This window comes from Scyliorhinus canicula, chromosome 18 (genome assembly GCF_902713615.1).
Source record: "Scyliorhinus canicula chromosome 18, sScyCan1.1, whole genome shotgun sequence".
NCBI classification, from domain to species: domain Eukaryota; kingdom Metazoa; phylum Chordata; class Chondrichthyes; order Carcharhiniformes; family Scyliorhinidae; genus Scyliorhinus; species Scyliorhinus canicula.
In genome coordinates this window covers 117457825-117475381 of record NC_052163.1, presented here as the reverse complement: position 1 = coordinate 117475381, position 17557 = coordinate 117457825, and the positions used below count along the sequence as shown (strand labels likewise).

The 17557-nt window shown below is 49.8% G+C and overlaps 1 protein-coding gene across 6 annotated transcripts in view; it reads left to right on the top strand.

Annotated features, from left to right (window-relative positions):
• The window catches only part of LOC119953186 (rho guanine nucleotide exchange factor 18-like), a 257696-nt gene that overhangs the window by 105209 nt on the left and 134930 nt on the right, over window positions 1-17557 (top strand). For 5 of the 6 annotated variants that reach the window (XM_038777166.1, XM_038777168.1, XM_038777167.1 and 2 more), the window contains exons 3-4: window positions 1046-1500; window positions 16219-16426. In XM_038777166.1, coding sequence (XP_038633094.1) covers window positions 1046-1500; window positions 16219-16426 — 663 coding nt within the window. The remainder of the gene's footprint in view (window positions 1-1045; window positions 1501-16218; window positions 16427-17557) is intronic. The other variant, XM_038777164.1, reaches the window with a different exon arrangement.

The window sequence follows — 17557 nt, the reverse complement described above, 5'->3', positions numbered from 1 at the left end:
AGCATTCCCTGTAACAGGAAGTAGAAACTCTTGCAATCATGGATCGCTTCTCATGACTACTGGAGGTAGGCTAGGGTTGTATTGCTGAGAATAGAGGAAGTTGAGGGGTGATCTAGTTTTTTTTTAGAACAGTACAGCACAGAACAGGCCCTTCGGCCCTCAATGTTGTGCCAAGCAATGATCACTACTCAAGCCCACGTATCCACCCTATACCAGTAACCCAACAACCCCCATTAACATTAATTTTTAGGACACTAAGGGCAATTTAGCATGGCCAATCCACCTAACCCCCACATCTTTGGACTGTGGGAGGAAACCGGAGCACCCGGAGGAAACCCACGCACACACGGGGAGAACATGCAGACTCCGCACAGACAGTGACGCAGCCGGGAATCGAACCTGGGACCCTGGAGCTGTGAAGCATTGATGCTAACCACCATGCTACCGTGCTGCCCGTTGAGGTATACAAAATTATGAGGGGCCTCGATAGGGTAAATAGGAAAGACCTGCTCCCCTAGCTGAGGGGTAAATTACCAAGGGGGGCATAGATTTAAGGTGGATTTGGAGAAGGGGCATGAGAGGGGACATGAGAAAAGGTTTGTTCACCCAGAGCACGGTGGGTGTCTGGAATTTGCTGCCTAAGTTTGTGGTTGAGGCTAAAGCATTCAACTCATTTAAAACATCTGCATCTGAAGTGATGTAATCTGCAAGACTATGGACCAGGTGCTGGAAAGTAAAATGAGCAGCTAGTTTTTTCTTCTCTTTCTTGGCCTACGCAGGCACATGAGCCGTGCCTTAATCTTCCTATGGTTCTATGGTTCCACCAGAGGTTTGAAAGTAGCAGACGCACTGGTTCAGTTCACCTGCAATTGGTATCTCACCTTGTAAAGATTCACGTGTTGAGTGTTACAGTGGGGTATCAGCCTTGAATACCTGCTGATGTCCTTGAAAGCACAACCTTCTGACTCAAGAGCTGCGCCGTTTGTCAATTGTTGCACTTGCTTGAAGAAATTCTGATTTGTTTCTTTCGCTAATTTATCCGCAGGATGATCTTTTCCTGGATTACGATGACTCTGCAACAGATGCCACCAGCAGCCTGGAGGACATCCCCTCTTTAGAATCGTCACTGCAACTCAGATCACTCCCCTTTGGGGACCTCACTCGGTGTCCAGTGACCAGCAGCTCAGAGGATATCACCAGAGCAGGCATTAAACTCAGCAACACTGGGAGAAATAATGTTGCGTCAGACCTCGTGGCCTGTTGCCCCTTGCAAGGAACTGCAGAAACCAACGCGCTTTCCCTGATACAAAAAGCTGGGCGGTGCGGTTTAATGGATGGAGCTGGAGATGATCAGAATAACAGTGCGTCTGATCTTGAGAATGCGACAGATAACGAAGATCAAGATTCATTCCCTTTGTTAATCAGGTCCATGTCCAGCTCCAGGAGGCATAGCTGGGAAGGTCCTTTGTCTCCGTCAGCGCTTGGGGACATGAGAAGAAGGTAATCTTCACTGAATGCTAGACAATTGACTGTGACGATATATATTTATGACACTTGGACACTAGGCCACACTTGGAGTATAGTGTTCAATTCTGGTCGCCACACTACCAGAAGGATGTGGAGGCTTTAGAGAGGGTGCAGAAGAGATTTACCAGGATGCTGCCTGGTATGGAGGGCATTAGCTATGAGGAGAGGTTGAATAAACTCGGTTTGTTCTCACTGGAACGAAGGAGGTTGAGGGGCGACCTGCTAGAGGTCTACAAAATTATGAGGGGCATAGACAGAGTGGATAGTCAGAGGCTTTTCTCCAGGGTAGAGGGGTCAATTACTAGGGGGCATAGGTTTAAGGTGCGAGGGGCAAGGTTTAGAGGAGATGCACGAGGCAAGATTTTTACTCAGAGGGTAGTGGGTGCCTGGAACTCGCTGCCGGAAGAGGTGGTGGAAGCAGGGATGATAGTGACGTTTAAGGGCATCTTGACAAATACATGAATAGGATGGGAATAGAGGGATACGGACCCCGGAGGAGTAGAAGATTTTAGTTTAGACGGGCAGCATGGTTGGCGCAGGCTTGGAGGGCCGAAGGGCCTGTTCCTATGCTGTATATTTCTTTGTTCTTTGATATATACTGATGTAGGGCTGGAATTCTCCAACCATTGAGATGTTCTGTTCCCGCCGTCAGGGCACCCCCAGTGGGGTGGGATGGCTTCAATGGGAAATCCCATTGACAGGCAGCGGGAGTAGTGAATTCGGCCACCAGGGAACGCCGCACCTCCGAGAAACACGGGGATTGGAGATTCCTGCCCCAGAATTTAGCTTTGCTCTTGTTCTCAGTATCACTGTCTCCTACAAATATTGAGGTCGCAAGTTAACAATGGTCAATATTTCACCATTTTGTAATTAAGCAAACAATTGATCCCTTGTCCACCTGCTCAGACTTTGTGAGATGGAGTTTTCAAGCAAAGGCTGAGCTCCAATATGTAATTTTGAAACTCTTCCTGTCAGTCTTGGATAACAGAAGAGGCCTAAAATTAATCAATGTAAAATCCTTACAGAACAACTTGCACTTATTTCAGTCTGTTAGCTCAGGAAACATCCCAAGGCGAAATGAAAAAATGAAATGAAATGAAAATCGCTTATTGTCACGAGTAGGCTTCGAATGAAGTTACTGTGAAAAGCCCCTAGTCGCCATATTGCGGTGCCTGTTCGGGGAGGCTGTTACGGGAATTGAACCGTGCTGCTGGCCTGCTTGGTCTGCTTTCAAAGCCGACGATTTAGCCCTGTGCTAAACAGCCCCTGTAACAGTGCTAAACAGGTGCAGGACAGGAATGTGATCAGATACAATTCATTGAATCCCTACAGTGCAGAAGGAGGCCATTCAGCCCTTCGGGCCTGCTCCGAAAGAGCACCCTACCCAGGCCCATGACTCCACCCTATCCCTGTAACCCAGTAACCCCATCTAATCTTTTGGACACTAAGGGGCAATTTTATCATGGCTAATCCTCCGAACCTGCACATCTTTGGACTGTGGGGGGAAACTGGAGCCCCCGGAGGAAACCCACGCAGACACGGGGAGAACGTGCAAACGCCACACAGGCAGTCACCCAAGGCTGGAATTGAACCCGGGACCCTGGAGATGTGAGGCACCAGCGCTAACCACTGTCACCCCCAATTCTACCATGAACCAAAAAAAACAAACATTTATATAGCACCTTTTAAGACCACAGGACATCCCAAAGCATTTTAGGGGAGGCAGTGGCGCAGTGGCATTGTTGTTGAGCTGGTAATCCAGGTCCCCAGGGTAATGCTCTGAGTGCCAGGTTCAAATCCCACCATGGCTGATGGTAAAATTTGAATTTGATAAAAAATATAATCGGGAATTAAAAGTCCAATGACGACCATGAAACCATTGCCGATTGTCGCAAAAACCCATCTGCCTCACAACTGTCCTTTAGGGAAGGAAATCTGTCGTCCTTACCAGGTCTGGCCTACATGTGTCTCCAGATCCACAGTCACAGATATGTGACTTAAATACCCTCAGTGATGGGATGGGCAACACCCCATGAACGAATAATTTTTTTTTTTTACAGCCAATGAAGTACTGTTGTAAGAAACATTGGAGGAGACATTAGGACAGGTGGCTAAATGCTTGATGAAAGAGGCCATCTTGAAGGAGCTTAAAAGGAGGGAGAGAGTGCTGATGAGGCTGACAGTTTCAGGGATAAAATGAATAAAGCATAACAAACTGAACACAAAGCCAGCAATAGTCTGACAATGGGAGGTTAAGAAGCCATTGGTAGAGGGGTCAATAACCAGGTGGCAGCAGGGTAGCATAGTGGTTAGCGCAATTGCTTCACAGCTCCAGGGTCCCAGGTTCGATTCCCGACTGGGTCACTGCCTCCGCGGAGTCTGCACGTTCTCCCCGTGTGTGCGTGGGTTTCCTCCAGGCGCTCTGGTTTCTTCCCACAGTCCAAAGATGTGCGGGTTAGATGGATTTTTTTTTTTTTTTTATAAATTTAGAGTATCCAATTATTTTTTCGAATTAAGGGGCAATTTAGCGTGGCCAATTCACCTAACCTGCACATCTTTGGGTTGTGGGGGTGAAACCCACGCAGACACGGGGAGAATGTGCAAACTCCACACGGACAGTGACCCAGGGCCGGGATTCGAACCCGGGTCCTCAGCGCCGTAGGCAGCAATGCTAACCACTGTGCCACCGTGCTGCCCGCGGGTTAGATGGATTGGCCATGCTAAATTGCCCTTAGTGTCCAAAAAGGTTAAGTGGGGGTTACTGGGTTGTGGGGATAGGGTAGATACGTGGGCTTGAGTGGGTTGCTTTTTGTAAGGGCCGGTGCAGACCCGATGGGCCGAATGGTCTCCTTCTGCACTGTAAATTCTATGATATCTATGATACGGCTTGGATTTAGGGTAATAGGTAGAAGGCTAAGAGGGGAGTTGAGTGGAAACTTTCACTCGGAGGGTGGTGGGAGTCCGGAACCCACTGCCTGAAAGGGCGGTGGAGTCAGAAACTCATAACATTTATGTGATATTTAGACATTCACTTTCGTCACCGTAACCTCCAGGGCTATGGGCCAAGGACTGGAAAATGGGATTAATATGGTCAGATCTTTGATGATTGGTGTGGACACAAAGGGCCGAATGGACTCCTTCTGTGCTGGAAACGTCTATGAAAACAAAACAGAGCTGAGGAAATGCCGAGGGTTCTTGGAGGTTGCAGGGCTGGAGGAATGAACAGAGGGATTCAAACGTAAGGATGAGAATTTTAAATTGGGAGAACCGTGAGATTTTCTACAACCATTGGACTGAGGTTGGGTTAATGTGCCGGAAATTAGCCGGAGAGGAATTGGGGTTAGAAGCTCAGTTTAGAGTTAGATAGGAAGGTTTCAAACAGTCTGGACCAGTCTTTAACAGAGCCCCAGAAGGGGAAAAGAATTGGTAATAGAGGAACAGAGTTTGTGTTGAGGATTCATCACCTACTTAATTCCATGTCAGGGATACACATGTCATTGTGACAAAATTTGCTTATTGTTGTCCAGTGTTTTTCAAACTTTTTTTCCGGGGACCCATTTTTACCAACCGGCCGACCTTCGGCGCTCACGCGGGCCGACCTTCGGCGCTCACGCGGGCCGACCTTCGGCGCTCACGCGGGCCGACCTTCGGCACACACGCGGGCCGACCTTCGGCGCTCACGCGGGCCGACCTTCGGCACACACGCGGGCCGACCTTCACAACCCACGCGGGCCGACCTTCGGGACCCACGCGGGCCGACCTTCGGCGCTCACGCGGGCCGACCTTCGGCTCTCGCGCGGGCCGACCTTCGGCACACACGCGGGCCGACCTTCACAACCCACGCGGGCCGACCTTCGGCACCCACGCGGGCCGACCTTCGGCGCTCACGCGGGCCGACCTTCGGCAATGACGCGGGCCGACCTTCGGGACCCACGCGGGCCGACCTTCGGCGCCCACGCGGGCCGACCTTCGGCACCCACGCGGGCCGACCTTCACAACCCACGCGGGCCGACCTTCACAACCCACGCGGGCCGACCTTCGGCACCCACGCGGGCCGACCTTCGGCGCTCACGCGGGCTGACCTTCACAACCCACGCGGGCCGACCTTCGGCGCTCACGCGGGCCGACCTTCGGCGCTCACGCGGGCCGACCTTCGGCGCTCACGCGGGCCGACCTTCGGCGCTCACGCGGGCCGACCTTCGGGACCCACGCGGGCCGACCTTCACAACCCACGCGGGCCGACCTTCGGCACTCACGCGGGCCGACCTTCACAACCCACGCGGGCCGACCTTTGGCTCTCACGCGGGCCGACCTTCGGCGCTCACGCGGGCCGACCTTCGGCACACACGCGGGCCGACCTTCGGCACTCACGCGGGCCGACCTTCGGCTCTCATGCAGGCCGACCTTCGGCTCTCGCGCGGGCCGACCTTCGGCGCTCGCGCGGGCCAACCTTCGGCGCTCACGCGGGCCGACCTTCGGCGCTCACGCGGGCCGACCTTCGGGACCCACGCGGGCCGACCTTCGGCACTCACGCGGGCCGACCTTCACAACCCACGCGGGCAGACCTACGGCGCTCACGCGGGCCGACCTTCGGCGCTCACGCGGGCCGACCTTCGGCGCTCACGGGGACCGACCTTCGGCACACACGCGGGCCGACCTTCGGCGCTCACGCGGGCCGACCTTCGGGACCCACGCGGGCCGACCTTCACAACCCACGCGGGCCGACCTTCGGCACTCACGCGGGCCGACCTTCACAACCCACGCGGGCCGACCTTTGGCTCTCACGCGGGCCGACCTTCGGCGCTCACGCGGGCCGACCTTCGGCACACACGCGGGCCGACCTTCGGCACTCACGCGGGCCGACCTTCGGCTCTCACGCGGGCCGACATTCGGCTCTCACGCGGGCCGACCTTCGGCGCTCACGCGGGCCGACCTTCGGCGCTCACGCGGGCCGACCTTCACAACCCACGCCAGCTGACATTTGTGACCCACCAGTTTCTTTAGGTGAGCCTGCTTGGTCCTCATTTACCTGTCTGCTGACAAAATGGAGGATTCGCAATCACGCCCAAAGCACGTGATGTCAGCACCCGGGACTCGTGTCCTGCTCTCTGCCTTGCTTCAGGCAGGAAGATGACAATGAATTTGAAAAACAATCTTCTCCTGCGTCAGCGTGCTGTCGTCAGGAGGAGGCGGTGCTTCTCGCTGGGTATGCGCACCGATGAGCGGGCACGCATGCGCAGTACACCCGCATTTTTTTATATGGTCGCGTCCGTCATTTTCAAAGCCGCTCGCAGCCGGCATTGTTAAAAGCCGGCTACTGCGGCTGCTGCGCGTGAATCCACACGATCGGGAACGCCGCGATTGACGTCTCCACGACCCTCCCGACACTCGTCCGCAACCCACCCGTGGGTCACAAACCCACTGTTCTAGTCCTTATGAAAATACAGACCTCATGTCAAGCCTATCCTTGATTGCCCACTTCTAATTGCCCACCTCTAGTTGCCCTTGAGAAGGTGGTGGGGATAATGTGTGCGCAAAGCAATATAAAGAGCAGTGGATAAGGGCTCAGCTCTTTCCGCTGTGGAGGAGCCCTCTCCCCCAATCAGCTCAGAGCTCTGTGCAATTGCCTTGACTTACTGTACTAACACTGCTGCTGCCTAATGCTGCTGGCTGCAGATTTTCCACTTGATTGTTCCACTTCAGTAACCGATTAGCAAAAGAGTAAATGTCCCATTTGGGAAATGTTAACCTAGGCAACAGCTCAGCTTTCCTTCCAGTGTTGCCAGCGTGTTACTGGCCAAGTGATGTGTCTGGCATCCCCCACCTTCCCCTTTCCACAAGTGGTGCGATGGAGGGAAAAACAATTTTTTTTTTTTTTTTGCAACACAAACCAGCCTAATTGTGAAACACATAAGCAAATGGGACAAGTACATCGTCAGGTGCCAAGGTCCTAAATAGCAAATGTGTCAGGATGAAAATTGGTAAGAGTTAGATGAAGCCAAAGGATAGAGGAGGAAATGACTTTCGGGGAGATTTCCATCTCTGGCAGTTACAGAGAACACTCCAAGATTAACTCAGGGGCCTACAGTTGCAGTCTTTGGTTTTCTGTCCAAAGTTTTCATCACTTTGCAAAGTGAATATCGTTTTATACATGAGGCCAGTTAAAAAAAGTTTCATTTGTAGTGTGGTTAAAATGCTATTGGATTGGAAGGTTTGAGGTTCCTGTCTCCTGGCAACTATGACCTCAGCCTGGATTGCAATACCGCAGCTCAGTGACTTAGGGGTAGCGGGGGGGGGGGGGGGGGGGGGGGGGGGGGGGGGGGTGCAGGGCATGTATTGTTGGGAAAGAGTTAACTTCCCCAGGGTTTGAGTTACGTTTGGGGTGTCTTAATTGTGTTATTGTTTAATAGATTTCCCTTAATGCTGAAGTAGACTGCGCCATGTGGGTACAGGGGATACAGGTGGCACTGGGGGAGTTAATGGAGATGTTGATCCCTGCTGAGAACAAATCTGAATGTGAAGAAGATTTGCTTTCTAGTCTTATTGGCAGCACTGCAGCTTAACAGACAGGTGTTGGGTGGGGGGGGGTGGGGGTGGGGGGGGGGGGGCTGCCCCTCTGAAACCCCCGCTGGAGATTCGGCACGTGTGCAGGTTGAGGTTGAGTGAGGAGAAGATTGACATATTGATGCCTCTGCAGCGGAATAGCAACACACATACTTAACAAGGCCCGTTGGATGAGATAGTAAGGCTACAGCTGTACTTTGTTGGCAGTCAACACCTTGAAGAGACAAGGGAGGCTATTGTAAGCTGTGGTTCGGGTTTATGGCCATCCATTCAATTGCGTTAAGAAATTGACTCCTTGATTTCTTTTTAAAAAAATAATTTAGAGAACCCAATTCATTTTTTTTCCAATTGAGGGGCAATTTAGCCTGGCCAATCCACCTACCCTACAGATCTTTGGGTTGTGGGGGCTGTGACATTATGAGAAATGTACAGAACTGTAAGAACCACTAGAGGGAGCTAGATGCAGACCCATATAAAGCATCTCTGCTAAGCCTTCTGGGAGAGAGTTGAGGAGAAGGCGAGAGAAGAGACTGTAGGAAAGATAGTGTGAGTGAGAGCAGATCATCGTTATTGTATTAATGTAGAGATTAGTGGTAGATGAGTGTAGATTGGCAAGTTTATTGGCAATTGTTTATTATATAGAAGTATCGAATTCAATTAAGTAGTGTAAATAAATCTTTAGCTTTGTTTAATATAAAAGCTAGTTGTGGCCAACCATCCCAGGATCTGAACCACACAAAGAACACCACAGGGGAGAAACCCACGCAAACAGGGGGAGAATGTGCAAACTCCACACGGACAGTGACCCAGAGCCGGGATCGAACCTGGGACCTAGGCGCCATGAGGCAGCAGTGCTAACCCACTGCACCACCGTGCCACCCTGACATCTTGATTTCTGACTAAGGGCGGGATTTTCCAGCCCTCCCCCCGCAACAAATTTTCCCGCAGCGGAAGTGGATTGCGATTGGGTACTTCCACTCCTGCCGCTGTCCATGTCGTTTCGCGCGGCTCGCTCGTCCCACTGTCGGGGAGCCCTCCCCAAGGGCAGGACTGGAAGATCTCACCGGCGGGAAGGCCCAGAAAATCCTGCCATAATCGCCATGACGGTTCAGCACAGCCATAGTGAAGAGCATTTAACCCAAGCTGCCCTGAAATACCAGGATTGAGATGACAGCTGCAATATCTGAAACAGGAATTTTCCACAACGTAATCACACCAGGTTCAGCCCAGCACAGCGGAGCACAGCCCGTGCCAACAGTTCATGGTTGAGCCCTTCCAACAGAGAGAGCTGTGTCAGTGAGCTTACTTGACAACTTGCCTTTTAAAGTGTTGATCCAAATGTGTAATCGTGGCTCACTGCAGCAAGTGCTCTCCCGCCTGAGTCATGAAGGTTGTAGGTTCAGGCCTTGTTCCGGTGATAAGAGCAGATACTCCAGTGCAGTACTTGATGGAGTGTTGCACTGTCAGGGGTGCTGCCTTTCGGAGGAGTTGTTCGACCATTTTACTGTCCCTCTGGGGGACTGTAATGGATCCCATGCCGTTATCTCGAAGATGAGCAGCAAAGGTCTCCGCGGAGTCCTGGACAATATTTGTCACTCGAACAACATCGACGGCCGACGGATTATTTGGTCAATATCGCATTGCTCACTGTGGGATCTTGCTGCGCGCAAATTGGGTGTCGTGTTTTCGACATTACGACAGTGACTACGCTTCAACAAGGCTTCATCGATTGCAAAGTGCTTTGAGACACCCTGAGGCCATGGGAGGTGCTACAGAAATGCCAGGTCTTTATGTACTCTGTACACAAGGTGTGGCCATGAAACAGTCTGAATCTGCCGTAGTTGCCCGTGTGAAGCCAATTTCGGCAGCCGTGGACTTTCAACTCCAGCCTTCCCAGGAGAAGGACTGATGGCTATTAGCCTATCCGTGAGAAAGCCTTCAACAGTTGTCCAGCTCAGGAATTTGACAGAGCAAAAACATTGGGGGAAAGAGATGGGGAATGGAGACAAAAGGACGAGAGGGGAAGCGGGAGAAGATAAGATGGAATGGGGGAGAGGATGAGTATAAAAAGGAGAAATGGAGCTTTTTATGTGTGTATAAGGTTCTGGCTTTTGGTGAGTGTGATGATGATGACCTGTTATTATGTCTAATTTGAAATGTGATATTTTGCATACAGAAGTCTCCAAGCTTGCGAACGTGAAGATCACGTTTACATGTGTACTAGCCTCTCACCATTGTGCGTACAAAGATTTAATTGCTGGGGGATCTTAGTTTTACTGAGAGACTTGTTTTCAAGAATCTCCTATTGCCTGTAAAATACCCAGGGGCAGCTATTCCCTATAATATACACAAGGGTTATTTTCCACATACTATGATTTAAGCTCACTGCTGCTGGATATATTGCTGTTCCTTGGCCATTTGTTCAGTTGCTGAACCATTTGTTCTTGGGTTTTGCATTGAGAGTACAGACTCTGACTACTCAGAGATATGGATCAGCACAGCCACAGGAACACAAACAGGGAATTTTGTCTAACCTTAGTATCCTCCTTTTGAAAAATTATCTCTGCGTCAATATTCTCCTGTTCAGACGGGCAAATAAACACGTGCACTTGTTATCACTGGGGGAGAATGTGCGTGAGAATGTTGGATGTGAGATGAACAGAGTTCCTGCATGCGCAACAATCCATTTTTCTGTCCAGTGTGAAGCAGCTTCTCCACGTTGGAGACATACGGCCTTTCACCTGTGACCATCATTTGTTGTATTAGCCACTCAAGGACGGGAGGAGGACGGACATTCAGTCGCTTGAGTCTTTTTCCCCATTCAATTAGCAGGCCAAAAATGGGAATGTTCTCAGATGATCGCAGATGTTTGCAACTCAGAAACTATTTGTACCCATGCAACAAGACCTGGACAACTTTCAGGCTTGGACTAGTAACGGCAAATCACATTTGTGCTATACAAGTCCCAGACAACGACTATCTCCAACAAGAAATAATCCAACCATCTCCCTTTGTGGTCCATTGTCATTGCTAAATCGCCCATCATCATCCTGGGGATTAGCATTGACCAAAAATTGAACTAGACTAGCCATATAAATGCTGTGGCTACAAGAGCAGGTCAGGGGCTGTGAATTCTGCAGAGCGTGACTCACCTCTTGACTCCCCAAAGCTTGTCCACCATCTGCGAGGCACATGTCAGAAGTCTGATGGAATATTTTCTGTTGTAACATATTGGGTGCAGTCTATTAGGCCTTATCAAGGTATTTGTAGCCTTAGGTAGTTCAACAGTAAGTATTTATTAACTATTAGAAACTATATACACAGGTACAGTAAACATAGAACATAGAACAGTACAGCACAGAACAGGCCCTTCGGCCCTTGATGTTGTGCCGAGCAATGATAACCCTACTCAAACCCACGTATCCACCCTATACCCGTAACCCAACAACTCCCCCTTAACCTTACTTTTTTGGACACTACGGGCAATTTAGCATGGCCAATCCACCTAACCCGCACATCTTTGGACTGTGGGAGGAAACCGGAGCACCCTGAGGAAACCCACGCACACAGGGGGAGGACGTGCAGACTCCGCACAGACAGTGACCCAGCCGGGAATCGAACCTGGGACCCTGGAGCTGTGAAGCATTTGTGCTAACCACCATGCTACCGTGCTGCCCCCTAAAGGTCCAAGCTTGGAGCTGTCTCCATGCTTGCTTCTACACATGGCTCTGTCTAACACTGCACTACACTCTTACATTACTGTGTGAGTGGTATGGTACTCAGTTAATCCATTATCTGCCAGCTTGTTACAACAGTAGCAGCCGTATGCACCATTTACAAGCAGCAACTCAGAAGGCTCCTTCGACAGCACCTTCCAAACCCACCTACAAGGACAGTAAGAAGTCTTACAACACCAGGTTAAAGTCCAACAGGTTTGTTTCAAACACGAGCTTTCGGAGCTGTGCTCCGAAAGCTCGTGTTTGAAACAAACCTGTTGGACTTTAACCTGGTGTTGTAAGACTTCTTACTGTGCTCACCCCAGTCCAACGCCGGCATCTCCACATCATGGCTACAAGGACAGGCAGCAGGTGTATGGGTCCACCACCACCTGAAATTTTAACCTCCAAGCCACTCACTATCCTGCCTTGGAAATATATCGCCGATTCTTCACTGTCCTTGGGTCAAAGTCCTGAAACTATTTTCCCTAACAGCACTGTGGGTGTACCTACACCACATGGACTGCAGCGGTTCAAGGAAGTGGCTCACCACCACCTTCTAAAGAGCAATTAGGAATGGGCAACAAATGCTGGCCTAGCCAGCGACACTCAAGTTCCATGAATGACTAAAAATATGGTTGGATTACGGCTGTTTTCTATCTCCGATCCATTTACCCGTCTTGGTCCAAGAGTTAAGATTCACTGTGCAAAGGCCTACATTCTATTTGACCTGGAAATAATTGATGTTGACTGCATGTCTGTCTCTCAGTACCAACTGTTACGACCAAAACCCAGGTGAGGTTCCCCAAATCTGTTAATCCGGGTGATATCCCTCAATTTGTTATCATCTGGCTGGGTTACCCCTAAACTTTTATGTCCCGGATGAGGAGAATGAACTAGCTCCCTTTCTTTATTCAACTCCCTCTGCTGGTCGCAACAAGATTAGTCAACAAAAGGATCCCTTCTGTCGCAAATTCCTTTTCCCAGCACCAATACTTACCATTTTAATTTCACCAGTCTTTCTTGAGTTCAAGGTGGAGTAAGTCTTTAACTAACAAAGACAAGGAAATGCTGGAACACATGCATATACACTCATGCATATTAGAAGTGAGAATTGAGTCCAGAGTAAGTAAGTAAGTAAGAAAAGGGGATATGAAACAGTCCTTGCCTCATGAGGAGTGGATGTCTGAGTGTTACAGCCATTGTGATTCTAGATTCCAATAGCGCTGACTTCCACAGCCGAATAGGCGGTATTGAGATTCTGATGTACTGGAGTTTGGCGGAGGAGCTTCCCTATTTCTGTTTCATCTGTGGTGTTTGCTGACTTGACTTACTTCAACAACCATCGGAGGGATTGAGAGATACCTGGGGCTGCTCTTGGGTTTTGCATTGAGAGTACAGACTCTGAGAGTACGGACTCTGACTACTCAGAGATATGGATCAGCACAGCCACAGGAACACAAACAGGGAATTTTGTCTAACATTAGTATCCTCCTTTTGAAAAATTATCTCTGCGTCAATATTCTCCTGTTCAGACGGGCAAATAAACACGTGCACTTGTTATCACTGGGGGAGAATGTGTGTGAGAATGTTGGCTGCTTTTTCTTCGGGGTCCCGACAGCCCAGCACTGATTCACTCATAAACACTTGGGGCAGCTTTTCAGCAAACTTTGATTCAGGTCTTTGCATATTCGGGAAGGCAAATATTATCAGGTTGCTGTTTGTGGGAGTTTGCTGTGCAAAAATTGTCTGCGGTGTTTCCTACTTTCCAACAGTGGCTACACGTCAGAAGTACTTAATTGGCTGTAAAACACAATGGAACATCTTTTTTTTTTAAATTTAGAGCACCCAATTCTTTTTTTACAATTAAGGGGCAATTTAACGTGGTCAATTCACCCACCCTGCACATCTTTGGGTTGTGGGGGTGAGACCCATTCAGACACGAGGAGAAGGTGCAAACTCACACACAGACAGTCGGCCGGGGCCCTGGATCGAACCCGGGTCCTCGGTACCGTGAGGCAGCAGTGCTAACCACTACGCAGCCGTGCCGCCCGACTCTGTAAAATCTGGAGGTTGTGAAAGGTGTCACAGGAACTCATTTCATTGTGTATGGGTGTCTACAAAGGGTGTGAATGTTTCAGAAAGTGTCCTCTGATAGTCAGGATCTGCCAAGCAGTGTTTCCCTGGGATCTGTACTCGGTGACCTCAGCATCTCGCTGTTTTAGCAATGACCTGGATGAAGGATCAAAGAATTGTCATTGTAGTTTGCTGATGTCCCTAAGGTGAGAGTCACTGCTTGTTTGTCGTAGGTAGTAGGAAGTTATAAAGGGACATTGATAGATTAAGCAAAAGAACAACAGCAGAGTTTAAAGTGGAGGAAGTATGACATTAGCTACTTTGGATCCAGGGACACCAAACTGGAATATTGTCTTAATAGTGACAGGTTTGAATGTGTGGAGGGACAAAGGGAATCCCGGAACACCAATGACTAGGAGTTAGTGCACAGGTACAAACATCGGCCTTCTCTCTAGGTGATGGAATAGAAGTGGGAGTAATATCCTTCCTCTCCACCACCCCTTTCTGGAAGGCCATGCCTTTCTGGGACAGTGGGCAGTACAGTAGCACAGTGGTTAGCACAGTTGCTTCACAGCTCAGGGTCCCAGGTTCGATTCCCGTCTTGGGTTACTGTCTGTGTGGAGTCTGCATGTTCTCCCCGTGTCTGCGTGGGTTTCCGCCGGGTGCTCCGGTTTCCTCCCACAGTCCAAAGACGTGCGGGTTAGGCCGATTGCCCATGCTAAATTGCCCCTTAGTTTCCAAAAGGGTTGGGTTGGGTGGCGTTACTGGGTTACGGGGTTAGGGTGGAGGTGTGGGCTTGGGTAGGGTGCTCTTTCCGAGGGCTGGTGCAGACTTGATGGGCCGAATGGCATCCTTCTGCACTGTAAATTCTCTGATCTCTATGATGATATCTATGACCTTTCTCAAATGGCCTTGACCGTATGCATCAGCCGTCTATATAACCGGGGGGGGGGGGGGGGGGGGGGGGGCATTGCAGTTCATTCTTCTCCCCACTCAATGTCCATCTACTTCCATTCACTGGATATTAAGCTGAAGTGGGAGGAAAGAGTTTGTCCTAATTTTCCTGGGACGCTCCTAACTGCTACAATAAAAGAGCAGAAATAAGGGCTTGCATTTATATATCATCCACAAGATGTTACAAAGCCCTTTTAGACCCAATGAAGTACTTTTCAAGTATAATTACTGTATTAATGTAGGAAAAATGTTAGCCAATTTGCACACGACAAGCTGCCATAAACAGTGTTGTAACAATGACCAGGTGATCTGTTTAGTGATGTTGGTTGAAATATTAATATTGACCGGAACATCAGGGAGAACTCGCCTGCTCTTCTTTGAAATGGTGGAGCGGGATCTTTTTTTTTTATATAATTTTTATTGGAATTTTTTACAGAAAATATAAAACATAACGACAAACAATGAAATGCAACAAAATAACCCATAATAACTGTGACACCCCCAGACCGTATCGGCGCATGTATCACATCCCCCCACCCCCCCCCCAACCCTAATGGACAACAAAAGAACTTAAAAAATATTAAAATTAAATAAACAAACATAGTCATTGTCGGCCCCCCCCCTTTTCCCTCCCCTTTTCCCTCCCCTTTTCCCTCCCCGGGTTGCTGCTGCTGCTGTCCCCGTACCCTATCGTTGAGCCAGAAAGTCGAGAAAAGGCTGCCACCGCCTAAAGAACCCTTGTACCGACCCTCTCAGGGCGAATTTGACCTTCTCTAGCTTAATGAAACCCGCCATGTCATTGATCCAGGTCTCCACGCTTGGGGGCCTCGCATCCTTCCATTGTAGCAAGATCCTTCGCCGGGCTACTAGGGACGCAAAGGCCAGCACACCGGCCTCTTTCGCCTCCTGCACTCCCGGCTCCACCCCAACCCCAAAAATCGCGAGTCCCCATCCTGGCTTGACCCTGGATCCCACCACCCTCGACACCGTCCTCGCCACCCCCTTCCAGAACTCCTCCAGTGCCGGGCATGCCCAGAACATATGGGCATGGTTCGCTGGACTCCCCGAGCACCTGACACACCTGTCCTCACCCCCAAAGAACCTACTCATCCTCGTCCCAGTCATGTGGGCCCGGTGCAGGTGGAGCGGGATCTTTTAACAACCCTGAGAGAAAAGAAGGAATCTCGGTTCAGCATGCTTTTCAAACATTTATCCCATTCCTTTTTGAACGTTACTGTTGCATTTGCTTCCACCGTTCCTATCACTGAATTCCAGGTCCTAAAAGTTCTCTGCGTTTAAAAGGTAAGCAGCTCGCCTACCTCGCGCCTATTTGCAACTCATTCTGGACCTGTGTCCTAATCACTTGTCTACCTCTGCACAGGCTCAGCCTCGATCTGTTGGGTATCGACAGCGACGGAGAAGGCGATAGAGAGGATGAAGATCAGTCGGATCTGTCACAGGACCCGTCAGCGTACGAGTTAGCAGAAACCCTCAACTCCTCCATAGTCAGCGCAGAGATTGATACACAGCCAACCAGCAGCCAGGAGAAAACCACCTCCAGCATGTCTGAGGACAAAGTGAGTGAACAGGTAAATCGCTGGCGTCCCACCTGGATTTTGACGGGAGCGTTGATGGTGTAGGGAGGAAAGGGATCACCTGCTATTGAACAGACTACTCGAATATCATATCGCAATCCGGAGCTATTGATCTCATGTTAAGAATCACAACACTAATCAATAGGGAGTATTTTTCCTGCAAATCTTACTTATAAACCACAACAACTTGAAATTATCGAGTTCTTTTAACGCAGTAAATGTCCCAAGACCCCTCACACAAGAATGTTATCAAAGAAATATTGAGATATGAAGATAGGTGACCAAAAGCTTGGGATAAGAGGGACCTTTTGAGCAGTGTCTTAAAGGAGGAAGGGGAGGTCTTCTGCTGCAGCAGCTGGAGTTGGAGCATGGGTTGGAGTCCTGGGATTTAAGGGGAGGTGGTGGCACAGTGGTATTGTCAACGGACTAGTGGTAGACTAAGGGTTATGCTTGGGGGACCTAGGTTCGAATCCCACCGCGGCAGATTTCAATTCAACAAAATCTGGAATCAAAACTCCAATGAGGACCAAGGAACCATTGTTTATTGTTGTAAACACCCCATCTGGTTCATTAGGGAAGGAAATCTGCCGCCCTTACCCAGTCTGGCCTGCACGTGATTCCAGACCCACAACAATGTGGTTGGCTCTTAAATGCCCTCTGAAATGGAGACACTCAGTTCAGGGGGCAATTAGGGTTGGACAGCAAATGCCGGCCTTACCACGTTCGCTCACCCCACAAAAACTTGAGGGCCAAGGAAGAAGGGCTGATAACACAGTCAAATATGTTGCGTTTTCACCTGTAAATCCTTTCAATATGCCTTTGGCAGGCGACAAGAGAGGGAGAGTCTCCTGGTCAGTGATCCTTGATGCGCAGTGGCGCCCCACAAGCTACAGGCTGCCGACCTCTTCTGGAAGAGTCCAGTCACGGAAACAGACATACTTACCTGGTTTGTTTGCCTCGAGCAGTTTAGTTCTCGTGAACTAGGCAACTGAAGGGACAATAGTGGAGTCAAGAAATTTAGGAATGTGCAAGAGGCCAGAATTGGAGGAATTCAAGATTCAACCTCAGTGAGATCCTCCAATTCTGGCCTCTTGAGCACGCTAGATTTCAATTGTCCCACCATTT